We start from the raw sequence: 16986 nt of genomic DNA, 5'->3' as shown, positions 1-16986 counted from the left end.
GGAATTTGTTCTTGTTCTTTGCACTGCTGGAGAACAACCAAGGGGGAATATTTTTAATGGAGCAAGCGCCATGAGCAATTTTTGTGGATACCGGCGCTATAGAAGACGTCATTATTATTATTATTACACAAGATAATAATTGTTGATTAGTTCTTGATATCTTGTTTTACTTCAACATAGCCTGTGCAAGTCTTGCGCGTATGACCTTTGACCCCTTTAAGTACCCTCACAGGTAGCCATTTATACCTGAAGAGAAGCAATTATAGGAAAGCATTTTGCCCAGGATTCGAACCCACATTCCGATGACTTAAACACCAGATTTTTTATTTGATGCTTTAAACCACTCGGCCATGACATCCATTTCAGATGCTGGGTTCGATTTTCCAGCCAACTTGAGACAAACTTTTTGGGGATTTGATTTGACTAACCTGTCCTAGAGCTGATGTAACAGAGTCAATATCATCACCAGGTAGATGACACAAACACTGTGCCAACTTGGCCAATATGCTGCCATGAAGTACCTAATCAAGAATATAACAAATAAATATGCTTAAAGCCAGTGGACACTATTGGTAATTATCAAAGACTAGCCTTCACAGTTGGTGTGTCTCAACATATGCATAAAATAACTAACCTGTGAAAATTTGAGCTCAATCGGTCATCGAAGTTGCGAGATATTAATGAAAGAAAAAATACCCTTGTCACACGAAGTTATGTGCGTTTAATGGTTGATTTCGAGACCTCAAGTTCTAAATCTGAGGTCTCGAAATCAAATTCATGGAAAATTAATTCTTTCTCGAAAACTATGGCACTTCAGAGGGAGCCGTTTCTCACAATGTTTTATAACATCAACCTCTCCCCATCACTCGTCACCAAGAAAGGTTTTATTCTAATAATTATTTTGAGTAATTACCAATAGTGTCCACTGCCTTTAACACAGAACTTTATGCAAACCTTCAAAGCGTTGTATTTTTAATTTTTTTTATTCTGGGTGGAACGAGGACAAATTGCGTTTTTAAGTTTACGATACAACCTCGGAGGCGGCAGGACATGGACCACTTTAAGGGGATGCAACTTATTATTTTAAAAATAAAGTAATAAACCACAAAGTAACTGACAGGGGAATTTTTTTTAGGGCTGAACAAAACAAATATTACTCAAGCAGGGCTCAATACCATCTACTGTTACAGTACACAGTACTGTACCTGGTTGAAACACAAGCAACGCAGTTAAACAGTTTCAGAATGGTAGATCAACGCCCTGTAAATATGGCACCAAGAGTAGGAGGGTTAACCTCATAAAGCAGGCATTATATTTGGTCCTTGAAAAAAAGTAAACATAATTCATTGAATACAAGGGCTGAACTACTTGCACATAAAGTGTGGGCTTTAATAAACTTTCCGAATTATTCAATCACAATTTTCCAGATTTTTCTAAGGGCAAAAAAACCCCAAAGAAATCAGACTAAAGTAGAAGAGTATCAAGAATGATTGCCCCTACTTCTTACCTGTATAGAGGCCGGTACTAGACCATACACATTCCTGACTGCTTGGTACAATAAGCTGACAGCCCCTGGTGGCGGATCGGTAATCTCGAGTGCCCCTAGAAGTCCATCGAGAACCACTCGGCACTGATGCACTGTGTGTACACCGCATACTCTAAAGGGCTCTAGTAAGCATGTCTCAATGAATGTTTTGAGTTTACTGCTGGGTAGAGCTTTGATTAGCGAAGGGAGGGATGAATACAAGACGGCCTTGCAGGGTTCCTGAAATAAGTGGTTCATGACAATTAGTGATATTGGAATTGTATATTTTGATAGCCATCAATATATTTGGTTTGCGGAAACACCATGTGTGTATCTACTTTCCAGGTAGAGTTTGTTCTTTAGAGAACTGTCTTTCTTTATTCTACTACTGCGGAGTAGATTTATCGGATGTTCGGGAGACTTCTCCCGAACTGTCCTGCTTTTTAACTACTACCCGGGTGGAAGGTTTAGAAAATAGGCTGGGACTACCACTTTAGCTGATAGGATCGTAATTAACTGCACTACCGCCGAGTCAGTTCTAGAATTGGCCTCAACCTTTTGACTAGCTTGCTCTAGTCATGGTCAGAAGACTGAAGAGATAAGAGAGAAGTGGGCAATTTTATAGGGATTCAGAGGCTACAGTGTAGAAGATAGAAATCCAACAGCGCCAATAAAAGGATGAAAAGGAAACTAAAAAAAATGTTCAGTTTCAGATTAGGAAACATCCCCAAGCGATTTTATACCCCATAACGGAATATTAACATGCACTGAAGGAGGATTATTTTCAAAAGGGAAGTTTGCACATAGTGCACGGTATCAGGGAAAGAATCTCTTGGGGGGACAGAATTTCCTGTCACACCTGCAATATTTAGGAAAGTAGCACTGAACAAAATGGTTCTTCAGACTTTGAAATAAAAAAAAGATATATAATCACCTTAAGTGTAGCAAAGAGTGTAGGAGTTAGCCATGTAGCTACACACAATGCAGCAGTAGACTGGTGCCGGCACTGAGAAACAGCCAACTCCAAACACAAACAGTGTACCTTCACTCCTATAAGGACAAAATCAAACAATAAAACATCAGTGTGATCTGTAATCTCAAACACCTTTTTCTACACAGCCATATGGCACCCAAGAGGTGCTTGGCATTTCGGATCTTACAACTCCAATTTGAAGAGATTGCACGAAATCAACTTTTACCATAATTGAAAAGATCCAACCTTTCTCTTTCTAATGATGTTAAAGACACTGGACCCCTTTGGTAATTGTCAAAGACCAGTCTTCTCACTTGGTGTATCTCAACATATGCATAAAATAACAAACCTGTGAAAATTTGAGCTCAATTGGTAGACAAAGTTGCGAGATAACTATGAAAGAAAAAACACCCTTGTCACACGAAGTTGTGTGCTTTCAGATGTTTGATTTCGAGACCTCAAATTCTAAATCTGAGGTCTCAAAATCAAATTCGTGGAAAATTACTTCTTTCTCGAAAACTACATCACTTCAGAGGGAGCCGCTTCTCACACTGTTTTATACTATCAACCTCTCCCCATTACTCGTGACCAATTAAGGTTTTATGCGAATAATTATTTTGAGTATTTACCAATAGTGTCCACTGCCTTTAAGCTTGGGTATGGAGGGTAAACATGGACAAAACTAAAGCCTTATTACAAATGGCTTCAGTGCTTTTTTAGTGTAAGCTTGGCTGACTTAAGTCGCCATTGGTAAGGAAAAGGTTAACTTAGCCATTATTGCTAAAACCTCTTAAAGGATTTGGATATATTTTCAATATGTCCATAAAACTTACAGGGTTTATAGATAATGATAGTGGAAAGCTTCCCTTCAAATATTACTTACTGAGGTTCTGTACTTTTTGAGAAATGAGTAAAACAATGTCATGAAAATATGTTTGTAAATGATAAAATAATTTTTGTCTCATGAGACGAAAACTATTTTCATGACATTGTTTTACTCATTTCCCAAAAACTGCAGCACTTCAGCAAGTAATATTTTCAGGGAAGCTTTCTACTATCATTATCTTCAAACAGTGTAAGTTAAGTGTAAATCTGTGGGCATTGTGTTTTTTGTGCTACAAAAGTTACATAGACCCTTTGAGGTAACTGTCCGTTAAATCAAGTCTTACCGTACGGTAATCTCAGAACAGGAGACAGTAGAGATGTCCAGTTGAGTGGTGGTAGAGGAGGTCTGGCTACGAGTACCGACAGTAACGTCTCTAGCCTTTCCGCTGACATCATCTCAACTTGCATCTTACTGGCCTGCACTAACTGGTCAATACAAACTCTTAAGATGCTTGTATCAGGGAGGTAGGAATAAGTTGACGCAACTGCAAGAAATCAGAAAAAAAGAAAGAAGAAAAAATGCTTAGAAATCAATCAACTTTAGGCAATGAATCAGGGAGTGAGTTTGGGCTTTGGATACCTCTCTGCTTTTTCCATTTTATTGAACGGTTTGTTGTTTGAATAAATTAATGGGATTCTGGGCTTTCAGGGCCACAAATACTGCAGTAAGCAGAGCCATACGATTGAGTCCCGCTGAGAGAAAATAAACCACACAAAGAGTTAAGAATAGTCTTATCTTGAGTTTAGGTCCTAACTTAGTAGTATCCTTGAGTCTTTCATAACTCCTAGGACTAGTCCTAAGTTAGGACTTGCCCTAACTCTTTGTGAAATCGACCCCAGGCAAAGGTTCCATTTCTTAAGTACCTCCGAGCATGCAACCATGACACAATGCTTACCACTGAACTCTGTGCTTCCGATTACCATTCTCCGCTTACTGTGCAAGCGTCAAATATCTGCGCTAGCTGTGTAAGCTAATAATGCCTAAGCATAAATTCCCTGCTAACCCATTGAAACATTACGTTGAAATATAGTGGAATAACTGACCTCCAGTTTGGTTCTGCGATACCGATCCTGAGACGAGATGAATGTATCCGAGCATCCATGTTGCTGTGTTCTGTAGAGCTGGATCTGACCAATCAGACAGCATCTGAGAAGATAAATATCAGCCATTATTGAATCGTACTGTCGGCCAGTTAGGAATACGTTCATTCTTATACAGGCTCGATACCTCATGTAGACAAGGGAGGCAATCGTGAAAATACCTTGCCATTTTTGGCTGATTTCTCAGCTTTTTTTTTTTTTCAGCAAGTAGACAATGTCTTCAGCTGAAACTTTCACATCGCTAACTTTCGCAAACTAAATCACTATACTAGCCAAGAACGCAATGGAGAGAAAACAAGGAAGAAAGTTTCAGTTTTACATGGGGGAGAAAAACCACAGAGAATTGTTCCATGGAAAAACCCAGGGACCAAAAACCCAGTCCACATAGTGCCCCCAGTGGGATTTGAACTTGGGTGCCAGAGGTGGAAGGCAAGGCAAGCTACCACTACGCCAACATGAAGGCCAACATTGCACCTACCTGATTTACTTGTTTGACAACGGCAACTCTTTTGTTGTGTAAGTCTGATGGGAGTTGAGAATCCGCTGTGTTGTGCACCAGAAGTCCGCTACCGGTCACCAACGCAGTCAGGCCATATAGGGATGCTACTTTATCCGATACAGGGCTAGTCTATAAATGTCAAACACATTGCAATTACAGGGCTAGTCTATAAATGTCAAACACATCGCATTTATCATCAAATGAAATTTTTAGGAATAATAACACTTGACTGTTTTCATGAATTATGGTAATAAATGTAAGTTTAAATGAATGAGACTACTCAGCAGGGGTCGAATTTCATACTGGACCACCACAGGACCGAAGGCCACTAGTCTTAGTGTCAGGCCTGTAAACACAAGACTTGACAAGTCTGGGGGCCTTGCATTTTTTAATTGAATAATAAAACCTCACTGTGTGGAATATATTGAACAAAAACAAATTATGTTCAAATGTTGACTTCAAGTCTGGTAAAATACCTTTCTATTCTATTGACTAATGAATCATAATAGAGTGTAACCACAAAAACAATTGAGTAAAAAAATACATGTTAAACAGTGTCAGGAAGTTTCTTATCATTTTTATTCCGGTCTTGTTAAATATTAACAGCAAAAAATCCTGTGGTATTTTGGAATTTGTCATCATGCCGAGGACCAGAACTCTCTTTGGCAAGGGGAAGACACTAACCTGACTGTCGATGGTAGAGGACCATGTTGAGAAGACGTTTTTCACAAGAGGGCCGATGGTCGGATGACTACTGCAGATCAGGCTATGAGACATCAGTCCGCAACACACTGCCAGACCAGCATTCTAAATAAAAATCAGCAATCATGTAACAAGTTTGCATAGGAAAGGTAAAGTTTGCCGACAGCCACCTTGTTAATGTGATATTTATATATCATAAACCAAAAGAAATGTTTTACTTTTTTAAGTACCTGACCTCATAAAAAAGCCTTTTAACATGGATTAATAGTATTTAGCTTATATTATTTTAGTTGGTCTTGTTTTTTGCCTTTGTAGTTTTATTGTTAGGCGCATTGAGAAATCTTTGATTCATAATGCGCCTTATAAATGCTGTTTATTATTATTACTATTATTATTATTATGGACATGTGTGCTTTTACTGAATATAACTTGAGTAAGTAAGCTAAAGTTTTTAATATTATTAATTTTTACAATCACACTAAAAAATGGACAGAAAAGTTACTAGCATTTTCCGTCCATCAACTCAAATTATGTTTGGTATAACCCTGCAAGTTCATTGATTACTTGTTTACTTGTTTACCTTATCATGTTGTTGGCACAGAGTCTGTAATTTCACAGCGACACTGAAGGCTTCGTTTGGACTGATGATGTTGTTATGGAAGCAAGCTGGCGTCAGGCATGCAATACACAAACACAGAGCCTGCAAAAGAGGTCATAGCCCAGTTTCATTAAGCTGTTAAGACAACAATTCTACTAAGAACATTTCTGGGCTGAGGTACCGAGGTAGCTGTTGCAGCAATAGAAACTGTATGTTACTGTGGTTTTGATTTGATCGGTCTTACCAACATTGACCCATTTCACCTGACGTCATCATCAGAATAATCTTGGATGCGCCATTTTGGTGGTCAATGTCAACGTGTGTTATTCAGTGAAGTGCAAATTTTTAGGTGACGCGGCGCTTACACGTAAACCTATTGACCACCAACATGGTGAGCGTGGCATCAGCCGTGTGACGCGCGTGCAAGGGGTCAATACAGTCCTAATAATGGTCTGGGACCCTGGCAGTGTTAATAACCAAGCGATAGAAGCCTTGAACTTCGCTCTTCAAGGGGCACACAATTTGTACAGGAACCTTGCACATGGCACTGCAGCAAAAGCACAGGGACCAAGGCAATAGATCCTTCCCATTGGCAAAATGAGTGAACATCGCACTATTTTGTATGCGACTAATAGCTGTGTGACGCAGACACCATTGAGCGTCTGCTTAGTGCACATCTCTATGGCGTTTGCCAACCAACAGGGTCTGTACGCATGCGTGAAAGTAATTGGCATATTTCATGGGAAGGGTCTATTTTGAGGCCTGGAATTACATCAAAGTGACAAACTCACCTCCAGATACTGCGAGTCCAGTTCTTCCTCCTCCAGCCTCGTTACAAGCCTCTGATGCATATTTGCGACATGCGCCTTGGTATGTGTAGCGCCCTCTCTTGACATGGCCGACAGTCCCAATGCGAGGCCACATACTGCCCCACAGGATGCGTCCATCTTATTTAGACTGGCTTCCTCAAGAGAATTCAGCACTCTGATCATCAACACTTCACCCTGAAATAAATTTTGATATTGATAAGCAAAACACAAAAGTCCACAGATTTAAATTAAACTTACAGGGTTAAAAATAATGATGGTAGATAAATTCCCTAAAATACTACTTGCCAGAATAATTTTTGTCTCATAGCAGGTACAATGCATTCACGCAACTCTCCTGAAAGCATTTCTCGTCATTTTCACATTTATTCTCAAAATCTTGACAACTCTACAGGTAAATTATAATACATAAGTACATCTTCATTCACAGTGAGTAAGGATTCACGTCATGGCCCAAAACTTGATCTACGAAAGGTATCAAACCCCTTTAACAATAGATTACCTCCATCCCCACATAGTCAGCATAGTGAGCCTCGTGCAGCCTCGCCATCATCATGCCCACGGCCATCCCATGATGCATTTGCACATCGCGCGATGTATGAGCCTTGGGTTGCCACGGTAACCCGTTACTCAATAGATCCATGACGTAGAGTAGCAGTTGAGTGTCCGTAGTGAGTAGTAACGGAGCCAGCATGGAGAGACCTACAGCTGCATTGCTGTATACTCCGGTAGAGAGAGCCGGTAACCCAGGTTGCTTTAGGATCAAATGAAAACCAAGAACTCATATTAGGCCACAAAAAAAAAATTGTTGATCTTCCTTTTTTTTTTGCGGATGGGGGAGGGAGGGAGTTTTTTTTTTTTTTTTTAAAGTTTTGTTGACATGCCAAATATGAAATCGAGAATAAAGAAATCATCACAATCACTATAAAACAGAGGGTTTGTGTGTTTTGGACGTCTTCAATAGTTTTATGAAACAAATTTAACTCCTAGATGACATTTTCTGTAAACTTTTTCAAACAACTAAGCACAGTGTAGCCCAAGTAAATATTTAAAGAATCGTTCTTGCTTTGCCAACATGAATAAAAACCTTCTTTAAACATCTTTTCATTCTTTTGAAAAAAATATCAGCTGAAAAATCTTGGTAGTAAAAGTATAAAGATATATCCAGACATGGAAAAAAAGAAAAAAAAAAAAAAAATGGGGTCGGGGGGTTTTAAACGGTCGGGCGGGGACGATTAACAATTTTTTTTTTATGTGACCTTACACAGGCATGAGAATGGGGTTATTAATTACCCCCAACCAAGCCGTAAGAATTGGCAGAGCAGAAGCGAAGGCGTGTCGGGGGGTCCAGGGGGTAAGGGCTGCCCTCCGAGGGTTAAGGGACAGAATCCCCTTTAGAAACGTTTGACAATTTAGGTACTGAAAAGTAGTACCGGTAAGCAATTTTCAATGTAATTTCTAGATCTGAATGTCCACATTAAACAGCAGAAATAAGCACAACTGACACTTTTAAGTTAAAAGAATATTAACATTCTAAAATAACAACTAAAAAGTTACCCAGTGAGTTTCTCTTATGGTTTATCTTTAAAAACAATTTACCAATTGATAAAATATATTTTTGGTTTCTGGGTTATTTCTTGAGACGTTTTTCGTAATTTTGAGGTGTGAATTAAAAAATAAAAACCCCAATATAATTCGCCTCAGACTCAAGTACTAAAATACAAACTGAACTAAAATGATTGAAAATTTTCAGTGACCAAAGTAGTTGATAAGTGATCAGGGCCCAATTTCATAGAGCTGCTAAGCACAAAAATTTGCTTAGCATGAAATTTCTTCCTCGATAAAAACAGGTTTATCAACCAAATTTCCATTTGATTTTCAGGATAAGCAAACAACAGCTGAATACCAGTATCAAGCACTATGCAACAAATGGAAATTTGGCTGGCAATCCTGTTTTTATCTGGGAAGAAATTTCATGCTTAGAAGCTCTATGAAATTGGGCCCAGAAAGGATGAGTTTTACCTGTTGATACCAGGTGAATATCTGGCCTTTGGCTTGATAGCCACAATCCAGAACACTCAATAGAGTATCTAGAACCATCCGCAGCCATTGGTTGTGTCCAGTATGGGATGGCTGGTAGCCTGTGCCACTCTTGTCATCATCATCTAGACTCAGGTAATGCTGGGTAGAGACTAGAGCCAGGCTAGCCAACACCAGAATTGAATTACTCTGGGCTAGCACCGAGTCACTCCTAGAAGAAACGCAATACAAACAATAACTATGAATTATACATAGATACACCAGATATTCGTTAACAAAGACTTGGGACAACAAACTCTATTCCCCCTCTTTTAAATTCTGGTTTTGCTTTGAGATAAACCATTTAAAGGTCCAGTATACCTTTGGTTTTTGGAACTGTTTGATTGTTTTAATTCCGCACAATAAAGTTAACATCTAAAAATTTCATTTCAAAAGGTGGTCACGTTTTTGAGATATCGCCGCAAATCCGGAGCGAATAATAATTCACACAAGAAGAATAATCCTGATGTTTTGATAGATGAACATCCTCTGTGCAAAAACATTTGATCTGGGCATATACTTGGGTTTTTTGTTTTAGTACATCCGGTCTGTTTTGACAATTTCAAACTTTCACGCAACTCAAAGGCAAAGTAATGCTGTTGTGCTAAGCATCTTTTTGTGCTTAAGCAGTTCTATGAAATTGAGCCCTGAACCTGGCAAAGTACAAAGTCGGAGGCCTTTGGAGGGGAGTGCTCATGGGGGCCAGCGGAGCTCCGCCCCCCCACGACCCTACACAAAATCCTACACAGTTATTAAAGCAGGACCGGTAGGGCAACGGTCTGATAACTACATGGTTCGGCCACGACAAGCCATAATTGCTTACTTGGCGGCTGTCTTGAGTTGATCGGTGAGTTTATCTCTTGCCCAGAGCCATGCGCTACTCATCTTAGCTTGACGATCTGCTGAATTCACGTTGGTATGGCCGAGACTTTGTTGTATCTCAAGGTCAGCACTTCGACTCTACACAACACAAAAAAAAAAATTAAGATCACATTTTATTTTCTCGTAAAGGGACAATATTGTTGTGCCGATGAAAAACGTATCTCGATTTTGCAGAAATGTTGTATCTTGCACAAAAATGCTCTTTGTAAAACATTTGATCTTAGCATAAACTTTTTAGTTTTTCAGTTTCAAACTTGCACGAAACTTAAAGGAACGTTACAGAATTGGTAAGAAAGACAAATCGTGAAGATCACAAATTTACATAAAACTTACCTGGTCTAATGATGATGATAGCAGAAAACATCCCTTGAAATATTTCGGTATGAAATTTCATATTTGATGATAAATAAATAATATAATTTTGGGTTTGAGTTTTATCGCTCAGTGAGCGTTTTATTCATTTTTGTTTTGGCATCGATGCAGTGCAAAATGTGTAATCCGTTTTTTTTTCCACTACTCTTTCGTGACCAAGATGGCCGATCGATCTCAAGCTTCTACAGGTTATGTATATGGTGGATTACATGATTACATAAAGTGCTTACACTGCCAGCCACTTTTTTGCTAGCAAAACCAATTCTGTAATGTTCCTTTAAAGGCAAGGTAAACCTTTGCTATTTGGAGCCATTCGAAAGTTTGAATCCTACATAAAATATATATACAATAAAACTAACCTGTAAAAATTTCATGTTGAAAGGCAATAGTGCTTTTGAGAAATTGTTGTAAATCTGGAGTGGCTATGTCCGGGCGAGACAAATAAATCCTACTCATGGTGTCTACACAAACCTCACTAGATTGTATCTCCACTATGCAAAGTTTCACATCTTACCAAAGTTACTGACCTTAATGAGGGCATGGAAGGCTTTGTGGAGAAGGGACGTCCAACCATGAGGTAGCTGCATCCACTTCAACCATTCACTCGGCTCAACAGAAATCTGCAGTCACAATTTACAAAAAGCACATTCAGCTTTAAAGACACTGGACACTATTTGTAATTGTCAAAGACCAGTCTTCTCACTTGGTGTGTCTCAACATATGCATAAAATAACAAACCTGTGAAAATTTGAGCTCAATTGGTCGTCGATGTTGCGAGATAATAATGAAAGAAAAAACACCCTTGTCACACAAAGTTGTGTGCTTTCAGATTCTTGATTTCGAGACCTCAAATTCTAAATCTCAGGTCTCGAAATCAAATTCGTGGAAAATTACTTCCTACTCGAAAACATCACTTCAGAGGGAACCGTTTCTCACAATGTTTTATACTATCAACCTCTCCCCATTACTCGTAACCAAGTGAGGGTTTTATGCTAATAATTATTTTGAGTAATTACCAATAGTGTTCACTGTTTTTTAACAAAAGGGCATTTATGAATGGGAATAAAAGAGTAGTGACTCGTTCTTATACGTCCGTTTAAAATCTTGCAGGACCATTGCCGTGCGATAAAGGCCTTCGCCTTCGGCTCGGGCTTTTATCAGCCGCTAAAGAACTCGTCGCTACCCTTTTATTCCCTTATTTATGAACCAGGCCAGGATTCAAAACCCACCTTCTGTAAATGTCCAACTTACTAAGCATGTCATTGTAATAGATGTTAAGTTTGAACAGTATACCAGTCACATATTGTACATGTGACTAGGCATGGTATTTTGGCTGGTAACTGTATTCCGGTAAGCATAATTATTTGGTGCTTAGCATTTTTTGGGGGCCCAGCTCTTACCTGATTCATAAGAGTAAGGATCATGTGTTGATAAGCTCGGCCATTGCTAACGAGGTGACGTACAGCTGGTTTATTGTCTCGATGATTGGTGTCCCTTTTTGGCTCAAAACAGCACAGTAAGCCGGCTGGTCAAGAAAGAAAAACACGTATGGATAGTAAAAAACATTTTAAAGGAACTTTTCGGTTATGGAAAAAGACATCACTTTTTATCCCCACATAGTTGAATCTGAGAAGTGGAATTCGTTCCTTATTCTTCCTGGGAGGACATAAACACTCCAGATTTGCAGCAACATCTCAAAAGCGCTCACATCTTTTGAAATTACATTTCATTTTCACAGGTTAGTTTTATAGTATTTATCTACAACTATAAAAAATTCAGACAAACAACAGGTTCCAATTACCAAATGTATACAATTCCTTTAAAGCCACTGGACACTTTTGGTAAACAGTATTGTCCAAGGCCCACACTTCCGTGTATCACAACTTCTATATAAAATAACAAACCTGTGAAAATTTAGGCTCAATTGGTCATCAGAGTCGGGAGAAAATAACGGGAAAACCCACCCTTGTTTCCACACGTTTCGCCGTGTCACTCATGACATGATATTGTTTTCTCAAAAAGTAAAGCATTTCATGGAATAATATTTCAAGAGAAGTCGTTCACCATTACCTTCTGTAAACCCTGTAAGATATTTGTGAATCTGTGAACTTAAAAAAAAAATTCTGTTCCGAAAGTGTCCAATGGCTTTAAGAGATAGGGTATAAGTCAATAGATACATTGTCGATACTAGATTAACACAATTATCACAATCGCTACTAGATTAACAGTACCTGCTAATCCTTGCTTCAGCCCAGGCTGTTTGGTTCTCTCAAAGCGGTTCAATAACGCAGCTGGAATATTATCTAACACTTTGCTCTGATTGGTCGGCTGTAACTGCTTTCTCTGCATGGTAGACTTGTACAGTCCTCTTGGCATATTCTTCAGCTCTTCATCCAGCAATGATGACATGAAAGTCTTATATGCTAGCAAATAATAATAACAATAATAATATTAATACTTATAATGCGCGGATATCCATCCCAAAAGATGCTCATGGTGCAGTAAACTGAAAAAATTAATTTAAAGAAATTAAGTATATAGCAAGTAGGATTTGAAACTTTGCATGGTGGAAATACGACATGGAAAGGTTTGCGGTAGCACCATGTAATAACTATTAAGTGAGCACACCCCCCCCCACACACACTACCCCAAGGCTCCAGAGCAGGTTTCATCACGCATCATCGAGCTCAACTTCCCGCCTCCATTTCCCGCCTCCGTGCATCACCAAGCTAATCCGCCTCCACAGTACTTAAGCAGCATGCAGCATCAGAGTCCAGCTTTCTCCAGAAGACGATCAGAACATACTGATTGAAACGTCGAGTTAAACCAACGGGTTCTTTTCAGAACCACCCCAACTCATTAGAGATAGTTATTACATGGTGTTACCGCAAATCTTTCCATAAAGCATATAGCAAATACTCGAGAGAAAATAGAACAATACTTTATGGGCAATACACGCCATAAATTTGAGAGCACATCTTTGTTTGAGAGTTTCCTTCAAACCCTGTTGCTCTACCCTATACAATAAAAACAACCCAAACGGCCCAACTGGGCCCAATTTCATAAAGCTGTTAAGCAGAAAATTCTGCTCAGCAGATTTCTTGGCAAAGCAAGAAATGCCTGGGGTACCAGTTGCAGCAGTGATAACTGTATGGCATTCTGGCTGGTTACCTATTTTTGCTAAGCAAAGGTTTTTAATGTTTAGCAGGTTTTTGTGTTTACAGGTTTCATGAAATTGGGCCCAGAAAAGAGGTTTTATGTGTTTTGAGTCCTTGAAGGATTGTATGAGTACCTGGGAGGACCTCCTGATTGACATGTAATAAGAGGTTGATATAACAAGATGGTGGCACGTCTTCTCCTTCCTCCTCCTCCTCAGTCTCAAGACTCGACGAAGCTTCTTCTTTCTGCTTAGCTGACTTAGCTCTTGCTTCCTCAGTAACCTATACATACAAGAGATGGGCAAGATATGAAGTTTCAGTTTTAAATGTGGGAGGAAAACCCCAGAGAATTATTCTAGGGAAAACCCATACAGTCAGGTAGGGACGGGGAGCCCAATCCACGTAGTGCCCCAGGTGAGCTTTGAACCAGGGTTCTAGAGGTTGAAGGCAAGGCAAGAAACCGCTACTCCAAACTGACCACACCTAAGCCCACAAACTGACCACACTTCAAACACTTCATACTTCTTGCAAATGCAAATGCGACACACATTTTTGACGCCACAAATTCGTAGAGATGATCTCAACTCACAGGAAGTATGAAACAGGCTTAGTATTGGTATTCTGAATAGTTCGAATTCATGCTAAGTTTTCTACAAAAATAAAAAATAAAGACTATATCTACCTGTGGGGGTAAATCAGACAGACAGAATTCTTCCTCACTGAAATTGGCCAACGCTGTAAAAGCAGCTGATGATACTATAGGGTTGCTATGGTTACTGTACTGCCACAACAGCTCCACGACGCTTTCACAAAATTCCTTCGGGACAAAGTGACATTCATTTATCGATTATAACCAATGTAAAAAGAACTGTAGTTTCTAGAATTCTATAACAGCTCCAGAGGGCTGTAATACAGTTGCTGATGGTAGTTGTCTTCAATTTTTTGATTATTTTTTTAATCTGTTAAATTTAAAAGTACCATGTCTATTTTACTATTGGAGGATGTTGAAACGGAAATTTACTTCACTTGTTTCTGCCCAATGTGTAAAGTAATGGGACAAAAATTGTATGACAAAATTTGTCAAAGTTACACAGATTTTACTATCTTATCTGAGCACATATTGTTTTCTTCAAGTTCAAAATAAGTTTTCAGGATGAACCATTACGAATTGTTTTGCCACATACATATTCTCTGCTTATAAGTTAAATGAAAACCAAGTATAATTTAATATATGTTTATGCTAGCCTCACCTTCTTTGCTATATTATTATAAGTTTAATTTATTTTTTAACCTTGTCGTAACCCATCCCTAGGGTATGGAAGTTGTTCCATTTTTTTTAACTTTATAAATAATCAAATTCAAATCTACTACTAAATACATAACTCCACTATGCTGCCACAAAACCCATGTGGAATAGCCATCAGTTTATTGATTCATATCAATATCAAGACTACTATTTGATCTTCTTAATGGATCAAATAAGGACTGATGTATAGAAAAACGAAGCACATACCTCGTAATCCTGAGTCTCTGAAGCAACCACAGGAGCAGACCCAAGTAGTTTACACACACTCTTTAACACCATAGGTCTGAGATAGGGTTAAACAGGAAACTTCATGCAGTGTGCTTATAAAAAGCCCCTAAAATCTAGTTAGCTGTCTGCATTAGCAGACAAACGGGCTTGTAGTTGTGGCTAGTCAGGTAGAAGACTCGGCTATCCACTTGACTTGTTAAAGTCAGGGTACAAGGTAGTCAAACTAGTTAGCCATAATTAGCAGTCATAACTTGGTTATAACATTTATGACTAGTTAAACTAACCATCATAGTTTGGTAGAGCTAGGGTTCAGGTAGTCAATCACTACATTAAGTGGTTTATATACTTAAAATTATTTCTCTTGCAAGAGAAGAACAGATCAAGTGGTGTCAGATTTGGTGCTGTGGCGACCAACACATGGAAAGAGGAGCAGAATAAGGCTCGTCTAGACATACATGGACATCAACCAACTATGTGAAGATTCATCTCACATAGGCAATAGACCGATCCATTAGGCTCCGCCCACGGCGCACGTGTGAGCAAGAACATGTGAGCTTCTCCATGCCATTCTGCACAACTCTGCCGCGCACGCCAAGCATAAGCCCTAGCATGTCGGACGTTATTTGTCGAACTTTTGGGTTGTGATTGTCAATATGCAATGGGGCGGAGCTTAATGGATCGGTCTACTGCATGCTGGATAGGAACATTTGTTAAGCCATCACAAAATATGTCCAATGGAAGCTGTTGGAATGAATGAATGAATGAATGAAAGTTAAACCACCAACCTTTTATCCTTGCTGAGTTTGGCCTCCAACACGTCCCACATAGTCCGCAGATCAACTACACCGGCCTGACATAATGAGTCCAATGCGTCTAACGCCAACGCTGCAATACTAGCTTGGGTCTCATGGCTACAGTCAGCTAAGAGCTTAGATAACACTGGAAGGAGATCAGCGCCATGATCAGGTCTGATGAAAGGAAACAGAACAATTACATCAATAAAACACAACAAGTTCAAATGGTTAAGATGCTGTCAAGCCCGGACAAAGACAAGATCAGCAATGGTAACTGTGTGGTATTCTGGCTGGTAACTTATACTTGCTGAATAAATTGTTGTTTTGTGGCCAGAATGATGCATTTTTTATCTGACAAAATGAGTAATTTCTAGTATACATTAGTATGGTGTAATCCAGGTCATGACACTTGTTTCCTTGAGCAAGATGCTTTATACTATAACTGCTGCTCTTCACCAAGTGGTATAAAATGGGTAACTGTTGTCAAGACAGAGATGGTTCTTGTGATTGATTTAGCTTAGTGCGTTACAAATTTGGCAGCACAAGGGAGCTAAGATGGTTTAAGGAACGAATTAGAAACGGCCCAACGTCCAGGGGTTTTAATGCTGAAGCACCATGAGCGTCACTGAGTGACGGGACCTGAGCCCTATATAAGAATCCACTAATATTATTATTGTTACCTTTTTATACACACATCACGTATACTAGCAGCTTTAGCTAGAAGTAATTCATTCTTGGTGTTATCGTCAGAGCATTGAGAGCCACTGAGTGGTTTGGATAAAAGCTTCTGTAGATGAGGAAAACTCCTGTCCTGTAATAAAGAACCAACCAACTTATTAATGGCCAAATAAATAACAAAACATGTTTAGCATCCCCGCCCGCTTCCTTTTTAGAGGCCGTCTCCTTTTTTTCTTTTCTTTTAACAAAAAGTCGCATCCCCTTAAGGTGATCCCCTAGCTGCCGCTTCCCAGGTTGTATCGTAATTTGGGTGTGATCCCTGGCTACACGGCAGTTAACGGTTGTATGGCTTCTGACTGGCACCCCCGAACAAAGATAT

At 39.2% G+C, this 16986-nt stretch overlaps 1 protein-coding gene across 2 annotated transcripts in view; it reads right to left on the bottom strand.

Annotated features, from left to right (window-relative positions):
- Positions 1 to 16986, bottom strand: part of LOC139941347 (focadhesin-like) — a 30963-nt gene that overhangs the window by 4169 nt on the left and 9808 nt on the right. For both annotated transcript variants that reach the window (XM_071937793.1, XM_071937794.1), the window contains exons 10-29: positions 16610 to 16740; positions 15921 to 16103; positions 15115 to 15190; positions 14284 to 14418; positions 13736 to 13883; positions 12675 to 12866; positions 11844 to 11968; positions 10971 to 11063; positions 10013 to 10149; positions 9133 to 9361; positions 7613 to 7864; positions 7075 to 7287; positions 6266 to 6385; positions 5668 to 5790; positions 4963 to 5112; positions 4428 to 4530; positions 3668 to 3868; positions 2460 to 2575; positions 1508 to 1765; positions 429 to 521 (exon numbers count right to left, since the gene is read on the bottom strand). In XM_071937793.1, the coding sequence (XP_071793894.1) occupies positions 429 to 521; positions 1508 to 1765; positions 2460 to 2575; positions 3668 to 3868; positions 4428 to 4530; positions 4963 to 5112; positions 5668 to 5790; positions 6266 to 6385; positions 7075 to 7287; positions 7613 to 7864; positions 9133 to 9361; positions 10013 to 10149; positions 10971 to 11063; positions 11844 to 11968; positions 12675 to 12866; positions 13736 to 13883; positions 14284 to 14418; positions 15115 to 15190; positions 15921 to 16103; positions 16610 to 16740 (3078 nt within the window). The remainder of the gene's footprint in view (positions 1 to 428; positions 522 to 1507; positions 1766 to 2459; positions 2576 to 3667; positions 3869 to 4427; positions 4531 to 4962; positions 5113 to 5667; positions 5791 to 6265; positions 6386 to 7074; positions 7288 to 7612; positions 7865 to 9132; positions 9362 to 10012; positions 10150 to 10970; positions 11064 to 11843; positions 11969 to 12674; positions 12867 to 13735; positions 13884 to 14283; positions 14419 to 15114; positions 15191 to 15920; positions 16104 to 16609; positions 16741 to 16986) is intronic.

This window comes from Asterias amurensis, chromosome 9 (genome assembly GCF_032118995.1).
Source record: "Asterias amurensis chromosome 9, ASM3211899v1".
Taxonomy (NCBI): Eukaryota; Metazoa; Echinodermata; class Asteroidea; order Forcipulatida; family Asteriidae; genus Asterias; species Asterias amurensis.
This window is presented reverse-complemented; position numbering and strand designations above follow the sequence as displayed.